This window comes from Onychostoma macrolepis, chromosome 16 (genome assembly GCF_012432095.1).
Source record: "Onychostoma macrolepis isolate SWU-2019 chromosome 16, ASM1243209v1, whole genome shotgun sequence".
NCBI classification, from domain to species: Eukaryota; Metazoa; Chordata; class Actinopteri; order Cypriniformes; family Cyprinidae; genus Onychostoma; species Onychostoma macrolepis.
This window is the reverse complement of record NC_081170.1, coordinates 21,302,898-21,325,436: the sequence shown is the minus strand read 5'-3', so window position 1 is coordinate 21,325,436 and position 22,539 is coordinate 21,302,898. Positions and strand designations below refer to the sequence as shown.

At 36.7% G+C, this 22,539-nt stretch overlaps 2 protein-coding genes across 7 annotated transcripts in view; one reads left to right on the top strand and one right to left on the bottom strand.

Annotated features, from left to right (window-relative positions):
• mtbp (MDM2 binding protein) overlaps positions 1-15,020 on the bottom strand; it is a 28,774-nt gene extending 13,754 nt beyond the window's left edge. For all 3 annotated transcript variants that reach the window (XM_058747751.1, XM_058747752.1, XM_058747753.1), the window contains exons 1-12: positions 14,823-15,020; positions 14,656-14,736; positions 14,492-14,565; positions 13,803-13,945; positions 13,563-13,621; positions 13,252-13,393; positions 13,016-13,130; positions 8,185-8,307; positions 5,768-5,862; positions 4,745-4,811; positions 4,432-4,549; positions 4,074-4,244 (exon numbers count right to left, since the gene is read on the bottom strand). In XM_058747751.1, the coding sequence (XP_058603734.1) occupies positions 4,074-4,244; positions 4,432-4,549; positions 4,745-4,811; positions 5,768-5,862; positions 8,185-8,307; positions 13,016-13,130; positions 13,252-13,393; positions 13,563-13,621; positions 13,803-13,945; positions 14,492-14,565; positions 14,656-14,736; positions 14,823-14,886 (1,252 nt within the window). In that variant the 5' untranslated portion in view covers positions 14,887-15,020. The remainder of the gene's footprint in view (positions 1-4,073; positions 4,245-4,431; positions 4,550-4,744; positions 4,812-5,767; positions 5,863-8,184; positions 8,308-13,015; positions 13,131-13,251; positions 13,394-13,562; positions 13,622-13,802; positions 13,946-14,491; positions 14,566-14,655; positions 14,737-14,822) is intronic.
• A 150-nt stretch (positions 15,021-15,170) lies between these two features.
• The window catches only part of mrpl13 (mitochondrial ribosomal protein L13), a 57,001-nt gene continuing 49,632 nt past the window's right edge, over positions 15,171-22,539 (top strand). For 3 of the 4 annotated variants that reach the window (XM_058747755.1, XM_058747756.1, XM_058747757.1), the window contains exons 1-6: positions 15,171-15,309; positions 15,870-15,993; positions 17,688-17,781; positions 18,038-18,098; positions 21,180-21,266; positions 21,668-21,789. In XM_058747755.1, the coding sequence (XP_058603738.1) occupies positions 15,283-15,309; positions 15,870-15,993; positions 17,688-17,781; positions 18,038-18,098; positions 21,180-21,266; positions 21,668-21,789 (515 nt within the window). In that variant the 5' untranslated portion in view covers positions 15,171-15,282. Of the gene's footprint in view, positions 15,310-15,869; positions 15,994-17,687; positions 17,782-18,037; positions 18,099-21,179; positions 21,267-21,667; positions 21,790-21,867; positions 22,355-22,539 lie in introns of those variants that run through there. The other variant, XM_058747759.1, reaches the window with a different exon arrangement.

Sequence of the window (22,539 nt, the reverse complement as noted above, 5' to 3'; positions counted from 1 at the left end):
TGTAAGGCCTGACACAATCACAGCCAATCAAATGATACTTGATATTTAAATGTACATTCGCTGTGGGTAAGGCAACTGAGCATGACACAACAGAAATAGAAACCCAGTTATCTACAAAGTATCTTGTTGCTCATCACAGTCACAGCTGGTTATGTCAAAACTTTCCTAATGCATTCAACATTTGCCTTAACCTTTTGTATTTCCCAGGTCCTGGGCAAAACCTGAGCATAAAAAAAATACAATAACAACTTGATCATTTTCAACTAAAAACATATTGTATCGGATTAATAACTTCTTAGCAACACGTAATTGTGCAAATATTTAAATGTTTTTGTTGCACTTGCTGTTAGTGTATAATTTTATTCAAAAAAGGCAGTTAATGTAATATTAGTCTCAGCGTCAGACGTCACACCCACGAACCGTGGGCTGAACGTCTGAGGCATATGGCACACAAAATTGGAAACACTTTAGGAGTTTTGAAGTCGTCATCTGATTGGTTGAAGTACACAGGATTTCCAGGAGACGTGTGTGTTCTGTAACATTCTGCCTGGAAACAAAGATGCTGTAATGCCAAACTCCCTCATTGAAGAAAAAAGCCGTTGTGTTCACAACTGTGATGATGAACGCTAATCAGGATCAACTAAGTGCTGGATTTCCAAAGTATAAGAAATATGTAAAGTTTGCGGCATAGGCTCTTTAAAATGCATCCAAGATTTTCTGTTACTGTGGAGAGATTTCTACCCCCCTAAACATGATTTGGCACAAAACGAAACGTGATTGGTTGCTTTACCTTTCAGTCATATGGCCTCACTGAAAGCGTTCCCAGACCTTCTGCTGTTAGTCTGAAGGTCTGGCTACATGAGACTAATGTAATATTAGTGTAATGCAAGTAAAGAAAAAAAAATGTATTTGTGAGAAATTTTAATTGACTATTAATATTAACTGTAATTCATTATATGAAATTTATTAGAACATCTAAATTAAGAATTACCAGTATAAATGTCATTGACTTCAATTGGTTTAATTTGACAATGTATAACGGCTATGCAATGGTAGACCACACATATGGCTCTGAATATCACTTTATCTCAAAAAACAAAATCAGATTATAAAGAAGTTTTTCTTCATTTTGTTTTGTTGAACATGTTAACTGTCAGTCCCAATTTTTGAGCATAGATCTGAAAATGACATTTAAAAACTTAAAAGCCATCCAGGGGACAGAGGCTATAATTACGTATTATTTATCTAACAATCCTCTGCGTCACCCTGGTGCCATTTTGGAGAGCATCACATATGTAAAGAACGTATGCTGTTCTGTGTCAGCCGCACTGTACGCGGATATGCTGTTTACATTGTGTACGCTTTGATCTGAATGTAAACAACGTATCCAAATACATACGTTGCATATGTTGTTAATGTATGTGATACTCTTCAAAATGGCGCTATAGGGTGACACAGAGGAGATGAATTGTTGAATAAAGTCGTTATTTTTGTTTTCTTTGCGCACAAAAAGTATTATCGCAGCTTCGTAAAGTTATGGTTGAACCACTGATGTTACATGGATTATTTTAAAGGGGTGGTTTACTGTTTTTTTTCTAGGCTTGATTGTGTTTATAGGGTGCAGTCTAACATGTGTTCATGCTTCGTTTTTTTAAAAATGCATTATTTTTCATATAATTTACCTTTATTCCACACCGCTCTGTCCTTTCTCTGACAAACGCCTCTATTATTTCCTGTTTTTATGAAGCCCCTCCCTCAGAAATACGTAATGGGCTCTGATTGGTTAGCTGGCTCAGTGTGTTGTGATTCACTAAACCGCCGAGCGTGCGTCTAAATGTCCCGCCCCTCAGCTCAGCGGCATGTGCTCCGGTTGTATTGTAAACAATGGCGTCGTCTATATTGCTTATCAATTTGAGCCCGATTGAGACACAGAGGATATTAGTGAAGAGGATCGCGCAGAACCTGTGCAAGCACGGCTCTTAATGGTATGTTTGTTTGTTTGTTGTCTCATACTTTTAGATACACTGTTATTATGCTACTGCTTATGTTAGCATTTAATATACGGTTTTATTCTGATTAAAGCTTTAATACAGTACGGCAACTGCACATGCATCCATGTATAACGCTTCTCATTGCTATGTGAAAATGTATAATTGGAACAGTTTGTTGGAGCTGATCTGACGATCTGAATGAGAGAGAGAGAGAAAGAGGGAGAGAGATGCAGAGCAGGGCGACGCGAGGAACAGTATTAAGAACCGCTGTTTTAGAACATTAATTTTGAAACTTGTGAATCCATTAGAATCGTTAGAAGACAGAATCGCGATTCATATATGAATAGATTTTTACGTGCACCCCTAGTTTTCTCTTCCTCTTCTCTAAAGCAGCACAGCATGGCCTCGCCCCTTCCTTACATGTTCCCGAGGGCAGGGTTTATCTGGGTCCGTGACGTATCAGACCCGGGAAGTAGTTCGTTGTAGTCCCTTACCAGCCGTTTTTGTAGGCATTAAACTTCCAGAATTGTAAAAGATAATATCTCTGTTTACATTTAACTTTCAGCGCTGCAACTTTGCAGATATTATTTATGCTCAAACAGCAACATTACACACTAACTAATGTTAAAAAAGTGAAACTGCAATCAACCACCCCTTTAACGATCTCCTTGCTACGTTTCTGAGCCTTGACCGTGTAAGGATCCTAACTGTCTACAGAGGGTCAGAGAGCTCTCAGAATGCATCAAAAATATCTTAATTTGTGTCCTGAAGGTAAACGAAGGTCTTAAGGGTTTGGAATGACATGAGGGTGAGTAATTAATGACAGAATTTTCATTTTTGGGTGAACTATCCCTTTAATACTACATATAAAAGTGAAAAAAATAAAATAAAAAAGCCCTGATGGCAATTTAATTAGACTGACTTGTGGCAAGCTGCTTATAGAAAACTCCCAGGTATCAAGCATCTCTTCAGAATCCATTCAGAGAGAGTAGACACCTGAGGGGTATCCTGGAGTGCTCATCACAATGCAGTTTCTCAGAAAAGCTCTTGTATGAGCTCAACATGCTTTTTTTGGGTCCATTGTTAATACCAATGCCGAACCATCGTTGCCTTGTCGGGCACCGATATAATCAACCACTCTTTTGTTTGTGTCTTAAGTTATCAAGGTTATGGATATAGCACAACCTTCTAAGTTCCACGGGAGGCTCGGAGCAAACCCATGCATTCTCTGATCTCAACAGCAGTAATTTAACAGTAATTAACAAAGCTCTCCAGCAGTGGGCTTCAATACAGCCACTCTCGCTATACAAAGAGCTATTGGGAGTAGTAGTGAATCACAATCCACCTGATTACATGAGTAACACATAGATGTTAATATATGAGAAGACATGGCAAGTCAAGAAATGATATATGAAATAGCCAAAAGAGTGTTTCTTTCTAATTTGATTATACTGCAAAAAGGGAAAGTGGGAAAAGGCACGGAAAAACATACTTTGGAAAGGAAAAAGGCATGCCTTATGTCCTTATCATGTTCCAGAGTTTGTTTACTTGAAAAATTGTCCAAGACTAAATGTCCTCAGTTGCTCTATCGACAAAGAAAGGGTCTGAAGCATTTATCCCGATGAAGTCTGAAGCCTTAAATGCCAAACTGCTGAAAGGACCAACATGAAACATGACTACAAGTCTAGGACTGTGCTACTGTATTTCCAATTCAGTGTTTGTAAATTCATATAAATGAACACAAGAAAAAGTGATGTTCCACATTTATGAAGCTCAGGACTGTGCAGTTCTGGACTTAGAGGAGTATATTTTCTCCTCGGTGTCATCTTGGCATCATCCAGGTGGCCTCAGCCACTGCTGTGATATATGAGACTGTTGTATGGGTTTAATCTGACTCTAATAAATGCGGTTCTGGAATGCCACAGGGTCCAACTTACTTTAGAAGAACTGTATTAGTCCTCTCAATCCAACAGTACACATTGATTTATGACTATGCTCAAATATCCAGCTCTAGGCATACTGTTGCACCTGTGCATATTCATGCTGCCATCGACTGTGCATTTAAATGATTGGTAATCATACCTGAAGAAGGCGGAACTTTTTCCCTGATGAGGGCACTAAGCGTTGCCAGGGCAGCAGCTCCATTGATCTGATTGGCCGTGTGTATCATTCGCGCTGTGCAGCCTCCTGACTCCGCCCCCTGCACCAAGAAAAGGTAGCGGCCTCTTTCACCTTTTACCACCACATCAGGCACTGCAGGGATGAAGAGTTAATAACACGCTAGCAAACACACAGAAATAAAAGTAGGCAACTTCAGTGCATGAATGTCAGCGTATAATTTTACAACGTGTGATGTGAGCGCTGGGCATCACATGAGAATGAGCATGGTGCAATTATGCATATTAAAATATAAAGCTGTTTTATTAAACGCTGCTCATACCAGGTATGTCCTTGGGGCGTTTGGACATGAAGTCTCTCCATTTGCAGGAGCTGAGCTGGGAGGCTGCTGGGAAAGTCTCAGAGCTTATCACACAGGACAAAGAAAACAAAGCTCCCACCTGCAACAGGAAACACTTTTTGTCTTTGTCGCCCCAGTGTTCCAGCTCTGGGAAATAAGTTGCTGATGCAAGTTATCAATTTCCAACTATCCGTCTCAGAGGACTTTGACAGCTTTGGCTGAATCTTAGTGGGAGAGGGTATATATCTGGCCGGAAGACAATAATTGGTGATGATCATGTTAGAGCTGGCCTTACCTCTCCACGCAGTGTGCACAGTTGGTCCAAGAGTAGCTTGGCTTTGACAGATTTAGAAGTCAAACCACTGTAGATGAATGTCAAGGTGTGAAACAATACAAAGAGGAAAATGACAGTTTACAGTATAAACAGTCACAAGGAACATGCCATCTCAACAATCATTAGCTCTCAGTGCAGAGTTCGCCGCATGACATTGATAGAAACCTGGTACAGTTAGTAAATGGTTGACTCTTTTAAACATTCATATACACTACCATTAAAAATTTTGGAATTGGTAAGTTTTTTAAATGTTTTTGAAAGAGGTCTATTGCTCACCAAGGTTGAATTAATGTAATTAAAAATACCATAAAAACAGTAATATTGTAAAATATGATTACAACTTTTCAAGAAATATTTCTTACTATCATTTATAGGGATACTTTCATGAATACAAAGTTCTAAAGAACAGCATTTATTTGAAATAGTAATCTTTTGTAACATTATTAATGTCTTTACTGTCACCTTTGATAAATTGCAACCTTACAATATATTACTAATCCCAAACTTTTGAAGTTGCTTCGGATAAAAGTATCTGACAAATGCATAAACGTAAAACAGATTATTATGCCTCATTAATTTTTAAAGCTTTCAGAACACCAACCAAATTCTTCCATATATGGCAAAAAAAGGGAAATAAATCATGCAGTACTATCTCCAGGCACTACCTCTAATAAAAAAAAAAAAGGATTGGTTATTTATACAAAAAAGCAAAAATTCTGGTCCATTTTCATAGCATTTTTGAGAGAAAGAAATGATATTCATTCTGATTGGTCAGTTTATGAATAGAAGTAGAATCTATTTATTTTCTAGCATTTTTACGGTAATTTCATTTAACCTTTGCAAAGGTGAATGATTACGTATCTAAAAGAGATATTCAAATAAAACACATCTATGCATTATGTGCATTTACAATTATTGTTTGTGTTTCTGGATAAAATGCACTGATGGACATTTTTGGAGCCTTTTTTCTTTTGTGAAAGATACAGTTCAAACTCTGCGCTGGAATGGAGAAGAATTGGGAGATCTTTGACTCTGACCAGCTGAATCAGTTCCAACACAGGCTGGTAACACTGAAATACCTAAAACACACAAAACCAAACATGTTTTCCAGGGTCATAAAATATTTATGTTCAGAGAAAAATTAACCATTTGTGTCTTTGAATGTTGTCACTGTAAAACACACAGGCATCATGTGCTAGTGACTGCAGGTACTGTCAAGTCAGTAATGCATTATTCAAAACAAGGGAAAAGCAGAAAGGGAGAAAGAGGACCAAAGAAAAACATTAGATGACCAAGCAGTTTCAACCAAGCAAAGGGTTATGTGACCAACAGATTAAAGTGTTACTGGCTGTGACAGCAGATGGCAAATGAAAAGAAACAAAAATGGCCCTTTACGGTTTATTTACCATTAGGAGAGTAACAGTTAAAGCTGTTTTGGGGCTGCTGGGTGCTTGTGCCCCTGAGTGTTGAAACAAAATCAGCTTTGTGCTCAGACAGGACTAAACCAGAGCTTTTGGGCTAGAAAATGAGAGGCTGAGAGGGAGCTGCCAACATTTCTAACTCTTTATCAGCTCTTTCAGCTTCTATACAAGAGAAGGCGAGCAGAGAAAGAGGAAGTCAATCTGAAGAGATCTGCTCCATTATTCAGTAGTTCTGGGCCCACAGAAAAGATGAGTACGATGCAACATGGTGAAATTAGTTCAAAGCTATATTTTAAGTAGTCTTAAAAATACTTTTGCAAATCCCTAAGAGTTACGGGACGGAAAGGAAGATGATAACATCATGTTAACAATTAAGATAAAAGGGTCCGTCAAATCAAATCATGTCATTTTATCAGTGTTTTCACAAGTGCTTATCAGAGATTTAGGGTGTTGACCAGTGTGCTATACTGTTTATAGCACGGTAGATACATTTGCAGTGGGCAGGGCTGCTTCACATTATTTACATGTTGGAGGAATGAAGAAAAAATAAATACATCCCAAACAACTAACTAAACTCTGTTTAGTCTACAACAGCATTACAACTTATTATTGAGCGCTGATACATAAACAGCAAATTCAACCAGCTATTTTACAAAAGCTTTGAATCAGACTGTTGGACTCTAATATTAGTTTCACTGCTGACTTGCACAAAATAAAGTTGAGAAATTTTGAATATATCAGCAAATAGATTATATATAAAAGTCTCTAGATTATCCAGAGATTGCCATTAGTGCAGTATCACGTAAAACATTAGAAAAATAGTAATACAAAAAATAGCTATATTCTAACGCAAAGGCCCCCAAAAGTATTTGTACAAACTTTATAAGGTGAAATATTAAACCAAGTGGGATTTGATTAGATAAATTTAACAAATCAAGTTTTAGGTCTTTACTTTTGCTGAGAAAACCATTTGCAGATCTATTTTTTTTTTATTCTGTATACAATGCGATGACAATCAGGCACTTTAAAAAGCACCTCAAGTTGCCAGTTATTTATTTCCAAGGATTTACCGTGATGTAGAATTACCATATTATCATACCTTCACATTACAGTGTTAGCTTTTGTAATGAATTACTGAAAGAGCTCTGAATGAATGTTTGCATATAAATGCTGTCATCACTCATCAGAGACGTACAGTCGTGGTGGCAGATGGGAGGTAATGTCTTACTCACTCTGACACAGAGGACAATAGCATTTTCACACTGATTGCGGTGCCCATAACAATAAAAAAGTTCATAAGTACTGCAGGCATAAAAGAAAAAGAGTTAATGGCACTAATCAGCATAGAGGCAGTGAATGTACGGCACGAGCCCTGTGTAAACAGACTGTGGGGTGTAATCGGCTCCGCTGGAGGGCCTGAAGTCTCCACTACCGACACTGTGATTAATCTAGAGTGGAAAACTCATTACGATTACATTCCACACTCTCACTTTTATGACAGAACGACAGTGTAAGAGATGCAGAGAGAGAGGGAGAGAGAGCAAGAAACAGCCAATATAAAAATTTAGAGCGCCTCTTTCATAGGGCCACAAGTGCACTAGATCATTTTAGTCATCGTGCAAAAACAATTTTCAGTAGGATTGTTTGATATTAATATTAAAAGCTACATATGAGATCTCATTCCCATTTATCCCAGTAAGAAACTCTCATGGGTGGCACCGACTCAAAACGTGCCACCTGAAGAGTCACAAATGTAGTTCACAAAAAATAGGTTTAATTTGTTTGACATTATTTATAATAAATTTTATAATAAACATTCACAACTTAAAACCTCAGCACTAGTATTATAATAAAAATCTAAAACAAAAACAAAAAATTATGGAATATTATGAACAGATTTCTGGAGCAGAAATTTAAGTGTTTTAGTGTCAAACGAATACAAATTTTTCAGTTTTTATAAAAATTGTTGAATCTGCTCACCTCATGCTGTAGTTTATGATCAGTGTGGCATTGTGGGTCTGTGTGAGAATACAGTGTATCACTCCAGCGCTTTCTCCTCTGAGCTCTCAAACAGAAACCCTCAAACTTCAGCTCAGAGACAAACTGAAAATAACACAAGAAAGCCATTCAGAATGAGCTGAAGAGAGATTTACAAGTGTCCTGCAGAAGGGTCTATCCTTCACAATACTTGTACTGTTTCAACAACACAAGAGTGACAGAAACTAATTTATGCTCAAACATAAATAGATAAATTCTTCATTTCTGAGTCAAACAATCTTCCAAAAAACATGAGATAATGCAGACTGTAGTTCTCAGAGTAACACTGACCGGCTCTCTGAGCAGCGTGACCCAAACTGAACTTGAAATCCAAACTCAAACCCTTTAATATCAATGATCTTTGTATCAGCTTCAGGCTCATTAGCTGTATTAATGCATTTAATTCAAGCCTTTTAACCCAGAAGAACCAGAATCTTTATTGGTCCTGCTATCTTTCCTTAACCAAAGCACACATTTAGCCGTTTAAGAGCTCTCTTCCCGCTAAGACATAAAATTTCCCTGCTCAGAATTTCCCTGAATCAAATTATTTTATTTAAATCATGCTTACTAAGTCTTTCCATTTTTGTATTTACAGTTTCACAAATCAGTAGGAGTTAGTGTTCGCGCATACATCATTTTTGCAAGTGTTCGCCCTCTGCTGGACATAAGAAAGTCTACAGTTACTATATATATATATATATATATATATATATATATATATATATATATATATATATATATACATAGTGCCCTCCAAAAGTATTGGAACAGTGCGGCCAATTCCTTTATTTTTGCTATAGACTGAAAACATTTGGGTTTGACATCAAAAGATGCATATGAGATGAGAGATCAGCATTTATTTCCAGGTATTCATATCTGGATCTGGCACACAACTTAAAAGATACCACCTTTTGTTTGAACCCACCCATTTTTCATGTGAGCAAAAGTATTGGAACAGATTGACTTAAACTAGATTAAAGTAAATAAGACTTAATATTTATTTGCAAATCCTTTGCTTTCAATAACTGCATCAAGTCTGTGACCCACTGACATCACCAAACTTTTGCATTCTTCTTTTGTGCTGCTTTTCCAGGCTTTCACTGCAGCCTCTTTCAGTTTTGGGGGGTTACTCCCTTCAGTCTCTTCTTTAGCAGGTAAAATGCATGCTCTATAGGGTTTAAGTCTGGAGATTGACTTGGCCAGTCTAAAACCTTTCACTTCTTGCCCTGATGAACTCCTCTGTTGTTTTGGCACTATGTTTTGGGTCATTATCTTGCTGCATGATGAAGGATCTCCCAATCAGTTTGGTTGCATCTTTCTGTAAACTGTCAGACAAAATATTTCTGAAGACTTCTGAGTTAATTTTGCTGCTGCCGTCATGTGTTACATCATTAATGAAGATTATTGAGCCTGTCCCAGAAGAAGCGATGAAAGCCCAAGCCATTACATTACCTGTGTAATGTGTACTATAATGTACACCTGTGTACACTGTGTTTCAGATGAGCTTGTATGTTTGGGATCATGAGCAGATCCTTTCTTTCTCCAAACTTTAGCCTTTCCATCGCTTTGGTCCATAAAATCAGTCCATAAAACCTTGTCCCAGAATTTTTGAGGCTCGTCTCCTATTCTTCTCGCTAATGAGTGGTTTGCATCTTCTGGTGTAGCCTCTGTACTTTTGTTCATGAAGTCTTCTGCGAACAGTAGATTGTGAGACCTTCACTCCTGCCCACTGGAGGTTGTTGCTAACAGTTGTTTTAGGGTCTTTCTTTACAGCCGTCACAATGTTTCTGTCATCAACTGCTGATGTTTTCCTTGATCTACCCGTACAAAGTATGTTACTTAGTACACCAGTGGTTTCTTTCTACCTGAGGAGATTCCAAATGGTTTTACTTGCTATTGCCAGCGTTTGTGCAATGGTTTGATTGATTTTTCTTCTTCTCTGAGCTTCACAATTGCTCGTTTTTCACCCATAGACACCTCTCTGGTTTTCATGTTGGTTACACGTCTAACTAACTATAAATGCAGTCTGCATCTGAAACTGAGCGCAGACATTCAGTGCTATTTATTGTTTGAATAATCAATTAATAGGACACACCAGGGCAACAAAACACACCTGTCAGTCACATGTTCCAATACTTTTGGTAACATGAAAAATGGGTGGGTTCAAACAAAAGGTGATATCTTGTAAGTTGTGTATCAGATCCAGATGAAAATACCTCTAAATAAAAGCTGAAATGCTGATCTCTCATCTCATATTCATCTTTTGATGTCAAACCCAAATGTTTTCAGTCTACAGCAAAAATAAAGGAATTGGCCTCACTGTTCCAATACTTTTGGAGGGCACATATATATATATATATATATATATATATATATATATATATATATATATATATATATATATATATATATATATATATATATATATATATATATATATATATATATATATATATATATATAGAGAGAGAGAGAGAGAGAGAGAGAGAGAGAGAGAGAGAGAGAGAGAGAGAGAGAGAGAGAGAGAGAGAGAGAGAGAGAGAGAGAGAGTCAAATATTTATTTATTTTTAAAAGCGCTGTTTTCTAATCCATAGTTAATGTTTTAGAGACAATTATGGGAAAGCAAATCATAGGTTGATTTTGTGGTGCAGTGTTATTTTAGTATTACTTATATATTATAGTATTTATTAAAATTTTGAATTTTAATATTTTATCAAAATTTTAGTTTACATTATAGTAATTTTGTTTTGTATTTATTTTTAGAGCATATTTCAGTTTTAGCGCCATAATTTTAGTACCTTTATTTACTGTCATTTCAGTTAGTTGTAGTTGAGCTTTCCATCTAAATGTCAATATTTTGTATTATTTTATATATATATATATATAAAATATTTTGTATTATTTTATATATATATATATATATATATATATACACACACACACACACACACAGTGGGGCAAAAAAGTATTTAGTCAGCCACCAATTGTGCAAGTTCTCCCACTTAAAAAGATGAGAGAGGCCTGTAATGTTCATCATAGGTATACCTCAACTATGAGAGACAAAATGAGAAAAAAAATCCAGAAAATCACATTGTAGGATTTTTAAAGAATTTATTTGCAAATTATGGTGGAAAATAAGTATTTGGTCAATAACAAAATTTCATCTCAATACTTTGTTATATACCCTTTGTTGGCAATGACAGAGGTCAAACGTTTTCTGTAAGTCTTCACACACTGTTGCTGGTATTTTGGCCCATTCCTCCATGCAGATCTCCTCTAGAGCAGTAATGTTTTGGGGCTGTCGCTGGGCAACACGGACTTTCAACTCCCTACAAAGATTTTTGATGGGGTTGAGATCTGGAGGCTGTCTAGGCCATTCCAGGACCTTGAAATGCTTCTTACGAAGCCACTCCTTCGTTGCCCGGGCGGTGTGTTTGGGATCATTGTCATGCTGAAAGACCCAGCCACGTTTCATCTTCAATGCCCTTGCTGATGGAAGGAGGTTTTCACTCAAAGTCTCACGATACATGGCCCCATTCATTCTTTCGTTTACACGGATCAGTCGTCCTGGTCCCTTTGCAGAAAAACAGCCCCAAAGCATGATGTTTCCACCCCCATGCTTCACAGTAGGTATGGTGTTCTTTGGATGCAACTCAGCATTCTTTGAGTTTTTACCAAAAAGTTATATTTTGGTTTCATCTGACCATATGACATTCTCCCAATCCTCTTCTGGATCATCCAAATGCTCTCTAGCAAACTTCAGACAGACCCGGACATGTACTGGCTTAAGCAGGGGGACACGTCTGGCACTGCAGGATTTGAGTCCCTGGCGGCGCAGTGTGTTACTGATGGTAGCCTTTGTTACTTTGGTCCCAGCTCTCTGCAGGTCATTCACTAGGTCCCCCCGTGTGGTTCTGGGATTTTTGCTCACAGTTCTTGTGATAATTTTGACCCCACGGGGTGAGATCTTGCGTGGAGCCCCAGATCGAGGGAGATTATCAGTGGTCTTGTATGTCTTCCATTTTCTAATAATTGCTCCATCAGTTGATTTCTTCACACCAAGCTGCTTACCTATTGCAGATTCAGTCTTCCCAGCCTGGTGCAGGTCTACAATTTTGTTTCTGGTGTCCTTTGACAGCTCTTTGGTCTTGGCTATGGTGGAGTTTGGAGTTGGACTGTTTGAGGTTGTGGACAGGTGTCTTTTATACTGATAACGAGTTCAAACAGATGCCATTAATACAGGTAACGAGTGGAGGACAGAGGAGCCTCTTAAAGAAGAAGTTACAGGTCTGTGAGAGCCAGAAATCTTGCTTGTTTGTAGGTGACCAAATACTTATTTTACCGAAGAATTTACCAATTAATTCTTTAAAAATCCTACAATGTGATTTTCTGGATTTTGTTTTCTCATTTTGTCTCTCATAGTTGAGGTATACCTATGATGAAAATTACAGGCCTCTCTCATCTTTTAAAGTGGGAGAACTTGCACAATTGGTGGCTGACTAAATACTTTTTTGCCCCACTGTGTGTATATATATATATATATATATATATATATATATATAAAATAGTTTATTAATAGTTTATTTAATAGTTCATTGATCCGTGAGTTTCAGGAGAGACTATTTGTTTGTCCTACCAATGGCAAACAGCAAGCGCCTCTTTAAAACAGTATTTTTGCAATTCTGCAATCATACACTTCACTTTTCACCTCATGAATTTCTTTGTTTTATTACACATATTTAAACAAAGGGGCTTTAGATCAGTATAATGTACCTTTTTCTCTCTAATGTGAAGTCCACCTCTCCAGATCTCTCTCCCATCCACAGAGCTGTCAATCACTGATGGAAAACATAAGCGGGCATCTAGGTACATGGCTGCTTTCTGCCACCTTTACAGTGCAGAAAAAAAGAGACACGGGGCCATTAAGCATAGCAGAACTCATAAATAGAAAGGACAGGTCTATTATCTCAAGAACGGTGATATTATTACTGGAGAATATTGCATTTTACCCTGCATTGTGTTCAGTGACCATGATCATCTGTGCCAAATGCCATGCCCTCAAGTGCTTCAAACAGCCAATCACAGGCAACATATCCTTCAACCCCGCCTCCTCATCCACACACAGAACAATCACATCGAGCAAAGACTTCCCTGCAATTCAAGAACAAACATTACATCAATACACTAAAAAAGCATAATAACACTATGATAGCATCATTTGCTGTTAACAAATATTCTCAAACATGTAAAACAAAATAAAGAAACTATTACTATGATGACTTTATAATTTCCAAAACCATTTAATATTATAAAATAGAACCTGGAGGAGGAAGTTTGTCTGCTAACTGATGAAGACCTTCAGCAGCCTCTTCAAAGAGTCTATCATGATAGTCAATCATCATGAAAAAACAAAACACAAAGTAAATGTAAATAAACATGTCAATAATCAACTTATGAATGACATCAACTAATCCCTGAAACATGATTAATTCTTTGGTCCAATAAGATTCTTTAGTTTGAGATATTTTAGGGGGCGATAGAATCAATCACAATCTCTCACTCTGCGTGGGATGGGTTCTCTGTGAGCACGCTTTGTTCCTCTTGCTCCTGAAGGGCAGCGATGCAGGTGTCTAAAGCACATGGCTCTGATTCCTCACTGTCACTGCGCTGGGAACACAGTTCCTCCCACTCTGAGCTGCACCACTGGAAATACACAGAAACGTGTGTGTGGATGATCAGAAGCATTATACCAGGGTTTTCCAATCTTTTATACATCTAAAATTTAAAGGCAACTATGTACTTTCATGTATAAAGACCCAATTTATACTAATTTAAATTGTTATAATATATATTATACTTATGCTACACTATAAAATATACTATTCAGAAAATATTTAGTTTCTATTAGGTTAAAATTATTTTTATTATTTATTTATTCGATTTTTATTATTTATTCATTTTTTTATTTTGAATCAATTTATTCAAAATTTTATTTATTTACTAAAATAGAATTTCTATTTATTTTATCTAATTTTGTACTTTCTATCATATTTATTATTCTATATTTTTATATTTATTTTAATTTAACTATTTATTGAATAATTTACTGTTTTTAGGCTTTTTAAACACCCTTGAATTAATCTACATCATTACTTTATAACCTATGTGTGTCAGACCCAGTTTATGTCATTTGTAACCAATCTAATGTGAGAGTGCACTAAGGAAGAACCAAATATGCATGTTAATTACCTGTGCTGTACCACAACTGGCTTGAATGGCAAAGTACCATCTCTGTGGGCCAGGACTACCACTCAGAGAGCAGGCTAAATGAATTTAAACAAGCACAAAGTCAAACTTCACACCAAAACTTATTGAAAATGAGAGGCAAATGAGATTATAATGAATAAACCTACCTGGAAATGGAGGAATGCGGGTTAAATTCGAATTAGAAATGCTCTTGAGGTTATCAAACACTTTTTTGGTTTCATCAACCCCTGCAATAAAACCAATAACGTTACACGTCAAAACAGCAACAGAGAGCCAAAGCAGAACTTATTATTGATATATGGAGTCCTCTTACCGTTGAAAGAGCCCTCTTTCTTTGGCTCTAGGTTGATTATAACAACTAGCACATATCTGTCCATAGCTGTATGCTGCCGTGTTCATGTAAAATAATGTTAACTTGTTACAGCACCACACACAGACTCCAGCTCAAAACAAATTTACGCGCGTTTACAACCAACACGGACGTGCGAAGATGACGCGCGCGCGCTCTACCAAAAAACACAGTCGGTAGGAACAGATTAAAACACACTCATACATAACAGTGCGTGGCGACGGGGGTGAACTAAACACAAATTAAAATCACATACTTAATGTTATTCAAATTACATTATCAAAGTAAAATAAACTGAGAGCATTAAAACTATTACTATGGAATACGGAACCACATTTTCATTCTGTTGGTCGGGGGGGGAAGTAAATTGCTGCTGTACCACTACAGCCACATTGAGGTCAAATTTATCAAATGCTTATTTAAAATGTCTAGTTTTTCAAGATCAGCCCAGGTAACGTTAAGTTGTTTATTTTGGTTTACTGTCATACTGGTCAAATGCCATTTATAAGTATACTACGCTGTCAGCCGATGCTTCTTTTATGGAAAACGTGATCTTTCTATTGAACTTGTGCGCTAACGAGCGTATAATGTGTGTAATGTCTGCACTTACGTGCATGAATCTGTTTATTTAGCATGATTAATTAGATCTATTGTAGTGTAGCGTTGGGAATTAGTGAATGTAGATGAGTGTGGTAAATGTGTACTAATAATGCATTATTTGACCGGTGACAGGTAAAGTGAACAGTTCACCCAACAATGAAAAATATGTTGTTCCACATCTCTATGATATTATTTATTATATGGAACACAAAAGGAGCTGTTAAGCGGGATGTTATGGACGCCTCGCTTTCATTGCATCTCGTTTCCTTGCATAAAACTGAACGTTGACTGATCTGTCATCTGCTTAAAATCTTCCGCGGGCGAACTGTTAGTTATTGCGAACTGATTGTGTTCGGTCATTGAAAAAGTCAACTTGTATTTCATAAATTGCTTTCTCTTTTTACCCATAAGCAATGGGCGACCTTTGCAAGATCCTGGTTCCTGATAGACGCTAGTATGCAGCCTCCTGGAAAGATCGCCTCTATGTGTTCAGTGCGTCTTCAAGGAAAGCATAAACCCATTTACCATCCACTGAGTGAGTAAATGTGTTTACTAAGCCAACGGAAGGCCTTTCTATTCATCTCCCACCTCATGTAGAGCATGACAGCATTGATTCATTGTTATGAATTGACTGGGAATGTGAAGTAGCCGAATGGCCACAAGATGGAAGTAAACGACCACTGTTTAAAATATTGGCTGTGTTGCTCTAAGTAACCAAAGCATGAAGTTTGATGCATTTTGTATATGTAAAAAAAAAAAATCGCCTTTATTTTAGTTGACATTGTCCCATTATGTGTACTGTGCTGATATTGCACATTGTATTTTGTGTTTACGTTTAGGACTTCTGTCTTAAAAATCACAGACCATCTGTAATGGTAATTCATGTAACATCTAACATGAAAGGCTGAATATTCAATAAAAATGTTTAAAATTGCAAGAGTAAACATGCTGCAAAATCATTTTCCAAAGCTGCGATCAGGATTTATTTGTTTAAATTCCTGACAGGAATTACAGTTATTCGCTTGATCTGAATGTGAAAAGCTGCTAGTGTGGCAGCTAATTCCAGAGAGATGTAAGGTGCCATGACTTCTGACTCTGGAATTGATACATTAGTCTGGAGCTGCACGCTGTATGTGCCTGCAGCTCGCTCGCAGACCCTGCTGATGGTGCTTCCTTCCTGAGACATGCTGGGAGTTTTTAATGAAACTCTCACTCTCTGATAGATGAATGAGCATAACAGGCCAAGAGATGAAAATTCAGCGCTGTGCAGTTATTCTGCCAGGCAGCAAAGTCGGAGAAAGGAGGGGCCGTGTTTTCATTTACTGGGTTTGAAGGAATGGATATTTTTGGATAGGATTTTTTCAGTTGTTCAGTTAAACCTTTGTGTAAATGTTTAATCATAAATTGAGTGTTATATTAGATTCATCTAGCCTTTGTTTTTCATTTAATCCTCAACAACATGGATGTTCACATTCAGAGAGAAAGAGCGTTTCGACAGAAGGACTGTGTGTGTGTGTGTGTGTGTGTGTGTGTGTGTATAATTCATTTGGAATTATTGGCAATGTTAATAATAATAATTTAATATTTATATATTATATAACTACAATAATTTTAGTAGTATTGTTATTATTAATTAGAACAGTGATATGTCTCAAGGTTTTTTTTTTTTTCCTAGTAATTGTTCAAGAAAAAATGCAGTATTAAGAATAATGAATAAAAAAATAAATTAAGAACAGTGGATGTTTAATTATTGTCGGTCCACTGTATTTTATTATTATTAATTACAAAATGTATTTTTTATTTTCTTATGTCTATGTTATATGTAATAATATGAGTATATGTTGTATATACATGTATACTGTATATGTATTGCTTGTTTGATATAATATATACATAAGTATAATACATAAACAATACATTTTGTAATAAAAATACATTTAATATTAATTTATGAATATATTTAGATTACATGTTTACATTATTATTATTATTATTACTTTCAAGTAATTGTTGAAGAAAACAGTCATAATGCAAAATTAAAATGAAATAAATATATTAAGATAAGTAGATGTTACCTTTTTTCTGTTTTTGTCAGTAGTTTTGTTTGGAGAATAGTAATTATTTACTTGGAGATATATATATATATATATACTCAACAGGGAGTAATGTCAAGAGTTCAAGCTGAATGTGCAAATTTATCATGTACGTATATACATGTCTTGTTCCCAGGTGATATTGGAGACCATGTGGTGGTCATGAACACCAGACACATCGCCTTCTCTGGAAATAAATGGGAACAGAAAGTGTATTCGTCTCACACTGGGTAAACAGAGCTCTCTCCTTCCACATTCTAGCTCAACTGAGGACAGAGAACATGCTTTTTATAATCTTTCATTTATGCGCTGTTCTTGCCTGTGTTTTCTTTGTGCTGACAAAGAGCAAAAAAGGAAATCTGAGATCCGAATCACATGATTTGCAATATGCATGTAATAGAAACAATATGCTGCTTTCCAAAATGTTTAGAATGTGACTTATAGGTCTGATTTGAAAAACTAAAGACCTGCTTTTTCATCCCACAGCTACCCTGGATCATTCAAACAGCTCACGGCAGCCCAAATGCACAAAAAAGACCCAACAGCTGTGAGTATCCTTCTCTAAATTTGGCTTTTGAACTGGACATTTTTCTGTGACAAATTCAATTTTTCAGTGATTTCTACAATAACATGTCACTCACAACCTTGCCACTGGTTCAAACCTGTTCATAATTTGAGTCAAATTGCCTTGCACCTTGGAGGGAGGTAAAAATTGACTTCATTTATTAATTTATGTAAATGATGCCCAAATGTTTTTTAATAATTTCAGATAGTGGCAGTTGCAGAGCAAAATATTCCCTCACAATCACCATGCCACACATTTGAATAATAAATGCAGCGCAGACCCCATATTGCCCAGTTCTCCATCATTCTTTCAGTGCTTATCTGTCTTACTATTTTCCCAGTCTGTCCTTCACCGAACTAAGAAATTGTTTTCTCTCTCAGCGTCAGAAAGATTTTAAAGTGCTCTTTCAAGGCTCAAACACCTCGACATTATTAAAACAGCAGTCTTTTCTAGCCTGTCTGCTTCCAATATACACCTCTACAAGTGTCACCTGTCGCTGACGCGCCTGGATTGAAAAACACCCTCTCTGTCTCTCTCTCTCTCTCAGCCTGAGCTGTGAATCACACCCTCGTGTTTTTGGAGAATTACAAATACCAGGCAGCTTAGATAATAGAAACAGCTTTAAGTCTTCTCATTATATTCTTGTGCTGGATTAGGATGGTACTCGATGAAGCGGAAGTGCTATAGATATGGAATATATTAGAGGAAGAGTCATTTTTTGTGTGTGTGGTGGTATTCCAAGTCAGAACTGTGGTTATCGCATGTTTCTGACACACGCAGGTGAGAAAAGTTCTGTCTTGTGATAGTGTCATACTCTAGTGTATTAGTTTATTTAAGAAGGAAAGCCTGAAATGAATAGAAAAATATTTTTTCACCACTGTAGTGGGGAAATGCATTCATGCATAGTTCACCCAAAAATGATTTACTCATCCTTAAGTTGCTCTAAACCTGTATGAGTTTCTTTTTTTCTGTGGAGCACAAAAAGGATATTTTGAAGAATGTGTTTAACTAAACAGTTGACCGGAGCCATTGACTTCCATACTAAGGAAACTGGCTAAAGTCAATGGCTACCGTCAACTAAATGATGACATAATTTTCATTTTTGGATGAACTATTGCTTTAAATTGGACTACATTAGGACTTTTCATTAAAAATTAATTAAAAACTTTGAATTAAAAACTGCATTATGTGCAATTTACATGTTAGCATACAATTTTTTTGAGTGTTGGTTATTATATTTAAAAATAAATAGCAATTAAACTTAAGTTTGGGCTCTGTTGTTAAAAGGGCTCCCTATAGGTTAGAGCACAAGCTGAGGTAGGTTTTTGTCCTTAAGAAAATGTTAATTATAATTGAATTTATTTAAATAAATAGCAATTTCTTCAGTAAACCACGTCAAATGGAGTGAAGAAGTGACCGTTTGATTACCTTTATAGTCAGAAAATCCAATAAATTCAGCATTATATACTGTAACATGATGATGGGCAATGCTAGAGCCATATATAAACAGTACATGTAAGAACATTAATAACGTACAGTGTGATATGATTACCGAGGATAAATTGTTAACCCAGGGTAAATTATGAACTGTGTGAAAGGTAAAGCAAGATAAAGCATTACTCAATTTACCCGGGGTTTAGAATGATGACTTCAAGTGTTTCTTTCTTTGTTCCACTTCATTAATAGTGAGATGCAGAGTGCATATCCCTACTCTCTCTGCTGTTGTTCATCTCCTTAAAGTAACCTTGGCTGTTACATTCCACAGTGACAGTCAGAGCCCATCCATAGTCAAGGCACGCAAGCAGCTGACCCTGAATGGGTTTTCTTCTGTGGGATGCAACTGAAGAAGTATAGTTCTGTGTAGGTGCTGCACCGTGGCCCAGAAAAAGCCAGCTCAGATTCATCCTGTGCCGCCCTCCACCCTCTCCAGCGTTTTGCTCATTCTCTGTCATTAACAAGATGAATGCTCGACTTGGGCTGAGTTATTCCAGTCGAGGGGGGAATTTATCAGGGATAATTGTGGATAATGATCAGAGGAAGGTGACAGGAGTGGTGAAGAGCGATCACCCCCTCAGACAGATTTCATCCATCAAACATCTACCAGTCAGAGGAGAGAGAAAAAATCCCTGATTAATTTCCTGATGAAAGAATGAAGGCGGTGGGGTTAGTGTTTGGTGGATGATTGGATGACGGGTCAAAAATGGACACTTGTGTATTCATGTGCTGTGGTATAAGCAAAGGGACTGATATTTATTATTAAAATTGTTACCAGTGGAGTGACCGCATTTGCTTAGTATATGTTTGGGTCCCACTTTATATTAGGTGGCCTTGACTACTGTGTACTTACATTTATATTAATAATTTGGTACAATGCACTTATTGTGTGTGTACATGTTTTTACATTGTACTTATTTGTAAAAATACCTATATGTAATTAATTTATGTACTGAAATGTACTGTTGACCCATCCCTTACACCTTAACCCACCCTTAAACCTACCCAGACCACCAAACCTGTCCCTAACCTCACCCGTATCCCACCTCAATAGCAGCAAAAGTGTTCTGCAATACAATATGAACACAATAAGTACATTGTACTTATTTTTTGATGTAAGTACATAGTAGTTAAGGCCAGCTAATATAAAGTGTGACCTATATTTGAATTTGAAATTTGCCAGGGGCATGATTGACTTTTACTTTGTGGTTATGTAGAAATAACACACCACAGACACATTTTCTACCCTTTTTATTTCAGTGTAAATAATAATAAAACTATAAAAATGACATTATTAATGTTAAATGAATGTTGTTTTTAAATTATGAATTAATTTCAGTAATTAAAAAAATTTTTTTTAAATCATTATATTTTACATATGTGTGTGTGTGTGTGTGTGTGTATATATATATATATATATATATGTATAATTACTTTATTTGTTTAGGTTTTATTTATTTATTTATTTATTTTAAGAACGAAAAAGCAGAAGTTTCGCCAAGTTTCCTTTAGAGAGACATTGACTAAATTTGTGGCCAAATCTCTGGCCTGTTTTTTTTTACTCCACAGATCATTAAACTGGCTGTGTACGGGATGCTTCCCAAAAACCTCACCAGAAGGACCATGATGCAACGGCTTCACCTCTTCCCAGATGATGTAAGCTCTCCGTTGATGCTCTGATTTATGTTCATTGATGCGCTGTCCAAAGCTTGACATGTTTGGAAAGGAGAAATGTGTCAGTGTGTTTGATGAATGTTTCAGCAGAGGATGGGATGTATCCGATTAAGAAGCTACATAATACAATACTACAGCTGCATAAATAGTAAAATTACATGATGGTTAGACCCTACTGCGCAGTCACGTCATAATTCATCCACATGAATCCATTTGATAAATAAATGATTTTTTTGTATTATTATTTCTGAGTTTTTGTTAATTGCCAACATTGTAGTTCCAGAGTTCCAGAACCCCAGTTGATCACAGTTCTGCAGTAATGTTTTGTCACAGCAGTATGTGTGCAATAATACAATCATACAAATCATTGTGTTCCATTTTAGGTTCTTCCTGAGGACATTCTGAAGAACCTGACAGAGGAGCTTCCTCAACCCAGAGAGATTCCTCGCAAGCTCAGCGAGTACACACAGGAGGAGCGGGACGCTTTCCCCATGCTCTGGACCCCGTGAGTTTTTCTCTTTTTATGTAGTCTTTCTTAGCCACTTTGTTCCTGCTCTACCATATTTCCTCCATGCTTCTGAAGAGCATGAATCAGATTTAGAGCATAGCCGAGCTGTCGTCCTGTGCGGATGGTCTGCTGAGGGAGAGAGAGGGTGGCTGGCAGTGTGGTCGTAAAGAACTGATGTTTAATAATCCATCTGTGAAGCTGCACCTTTCTGGATGGCTGCTTTGCTGGTCCCCACACTGCAGACATCCAATCAGATTTATGAGAGCTGAGTCACCGGCTCGGAGGCCAGCCAATCACACACTGCCTGTGAGGTCACAGTGGGGAACTTTGCTTTGCACACTCATTTATTTTAGCTACTTTTCTGATAATAAAGTGGACTGGCAGTTTATTTCTTTAGAGTAGTGTTTTCCAACTTTTTTGTGTTTTGCACCACCACAGCCCAATAAACAGGGTTAAAGCACCTCTTTATTGACACCAGTATTATTTTGGATCGCTTTAATTTTTGTGTGTTATATGTAAATATTATGAAAATGAATTATATATTCACTACATTGTATTCATCAGTACAGTGGCCTTACATATTTATATTGAAATAAATGCTGTTCATTTGTTTCATTAAAAAATGTTTTGTTTTGTTTTTTCTTCAAATTATCAAGTAGCAGTACATGTTTCAGCATTGATATTAAAAAAGAAATTTTGAAAAGTTGAAATGAATAAAAGTTGAGCTCCAAATCAGCATATTAGAAT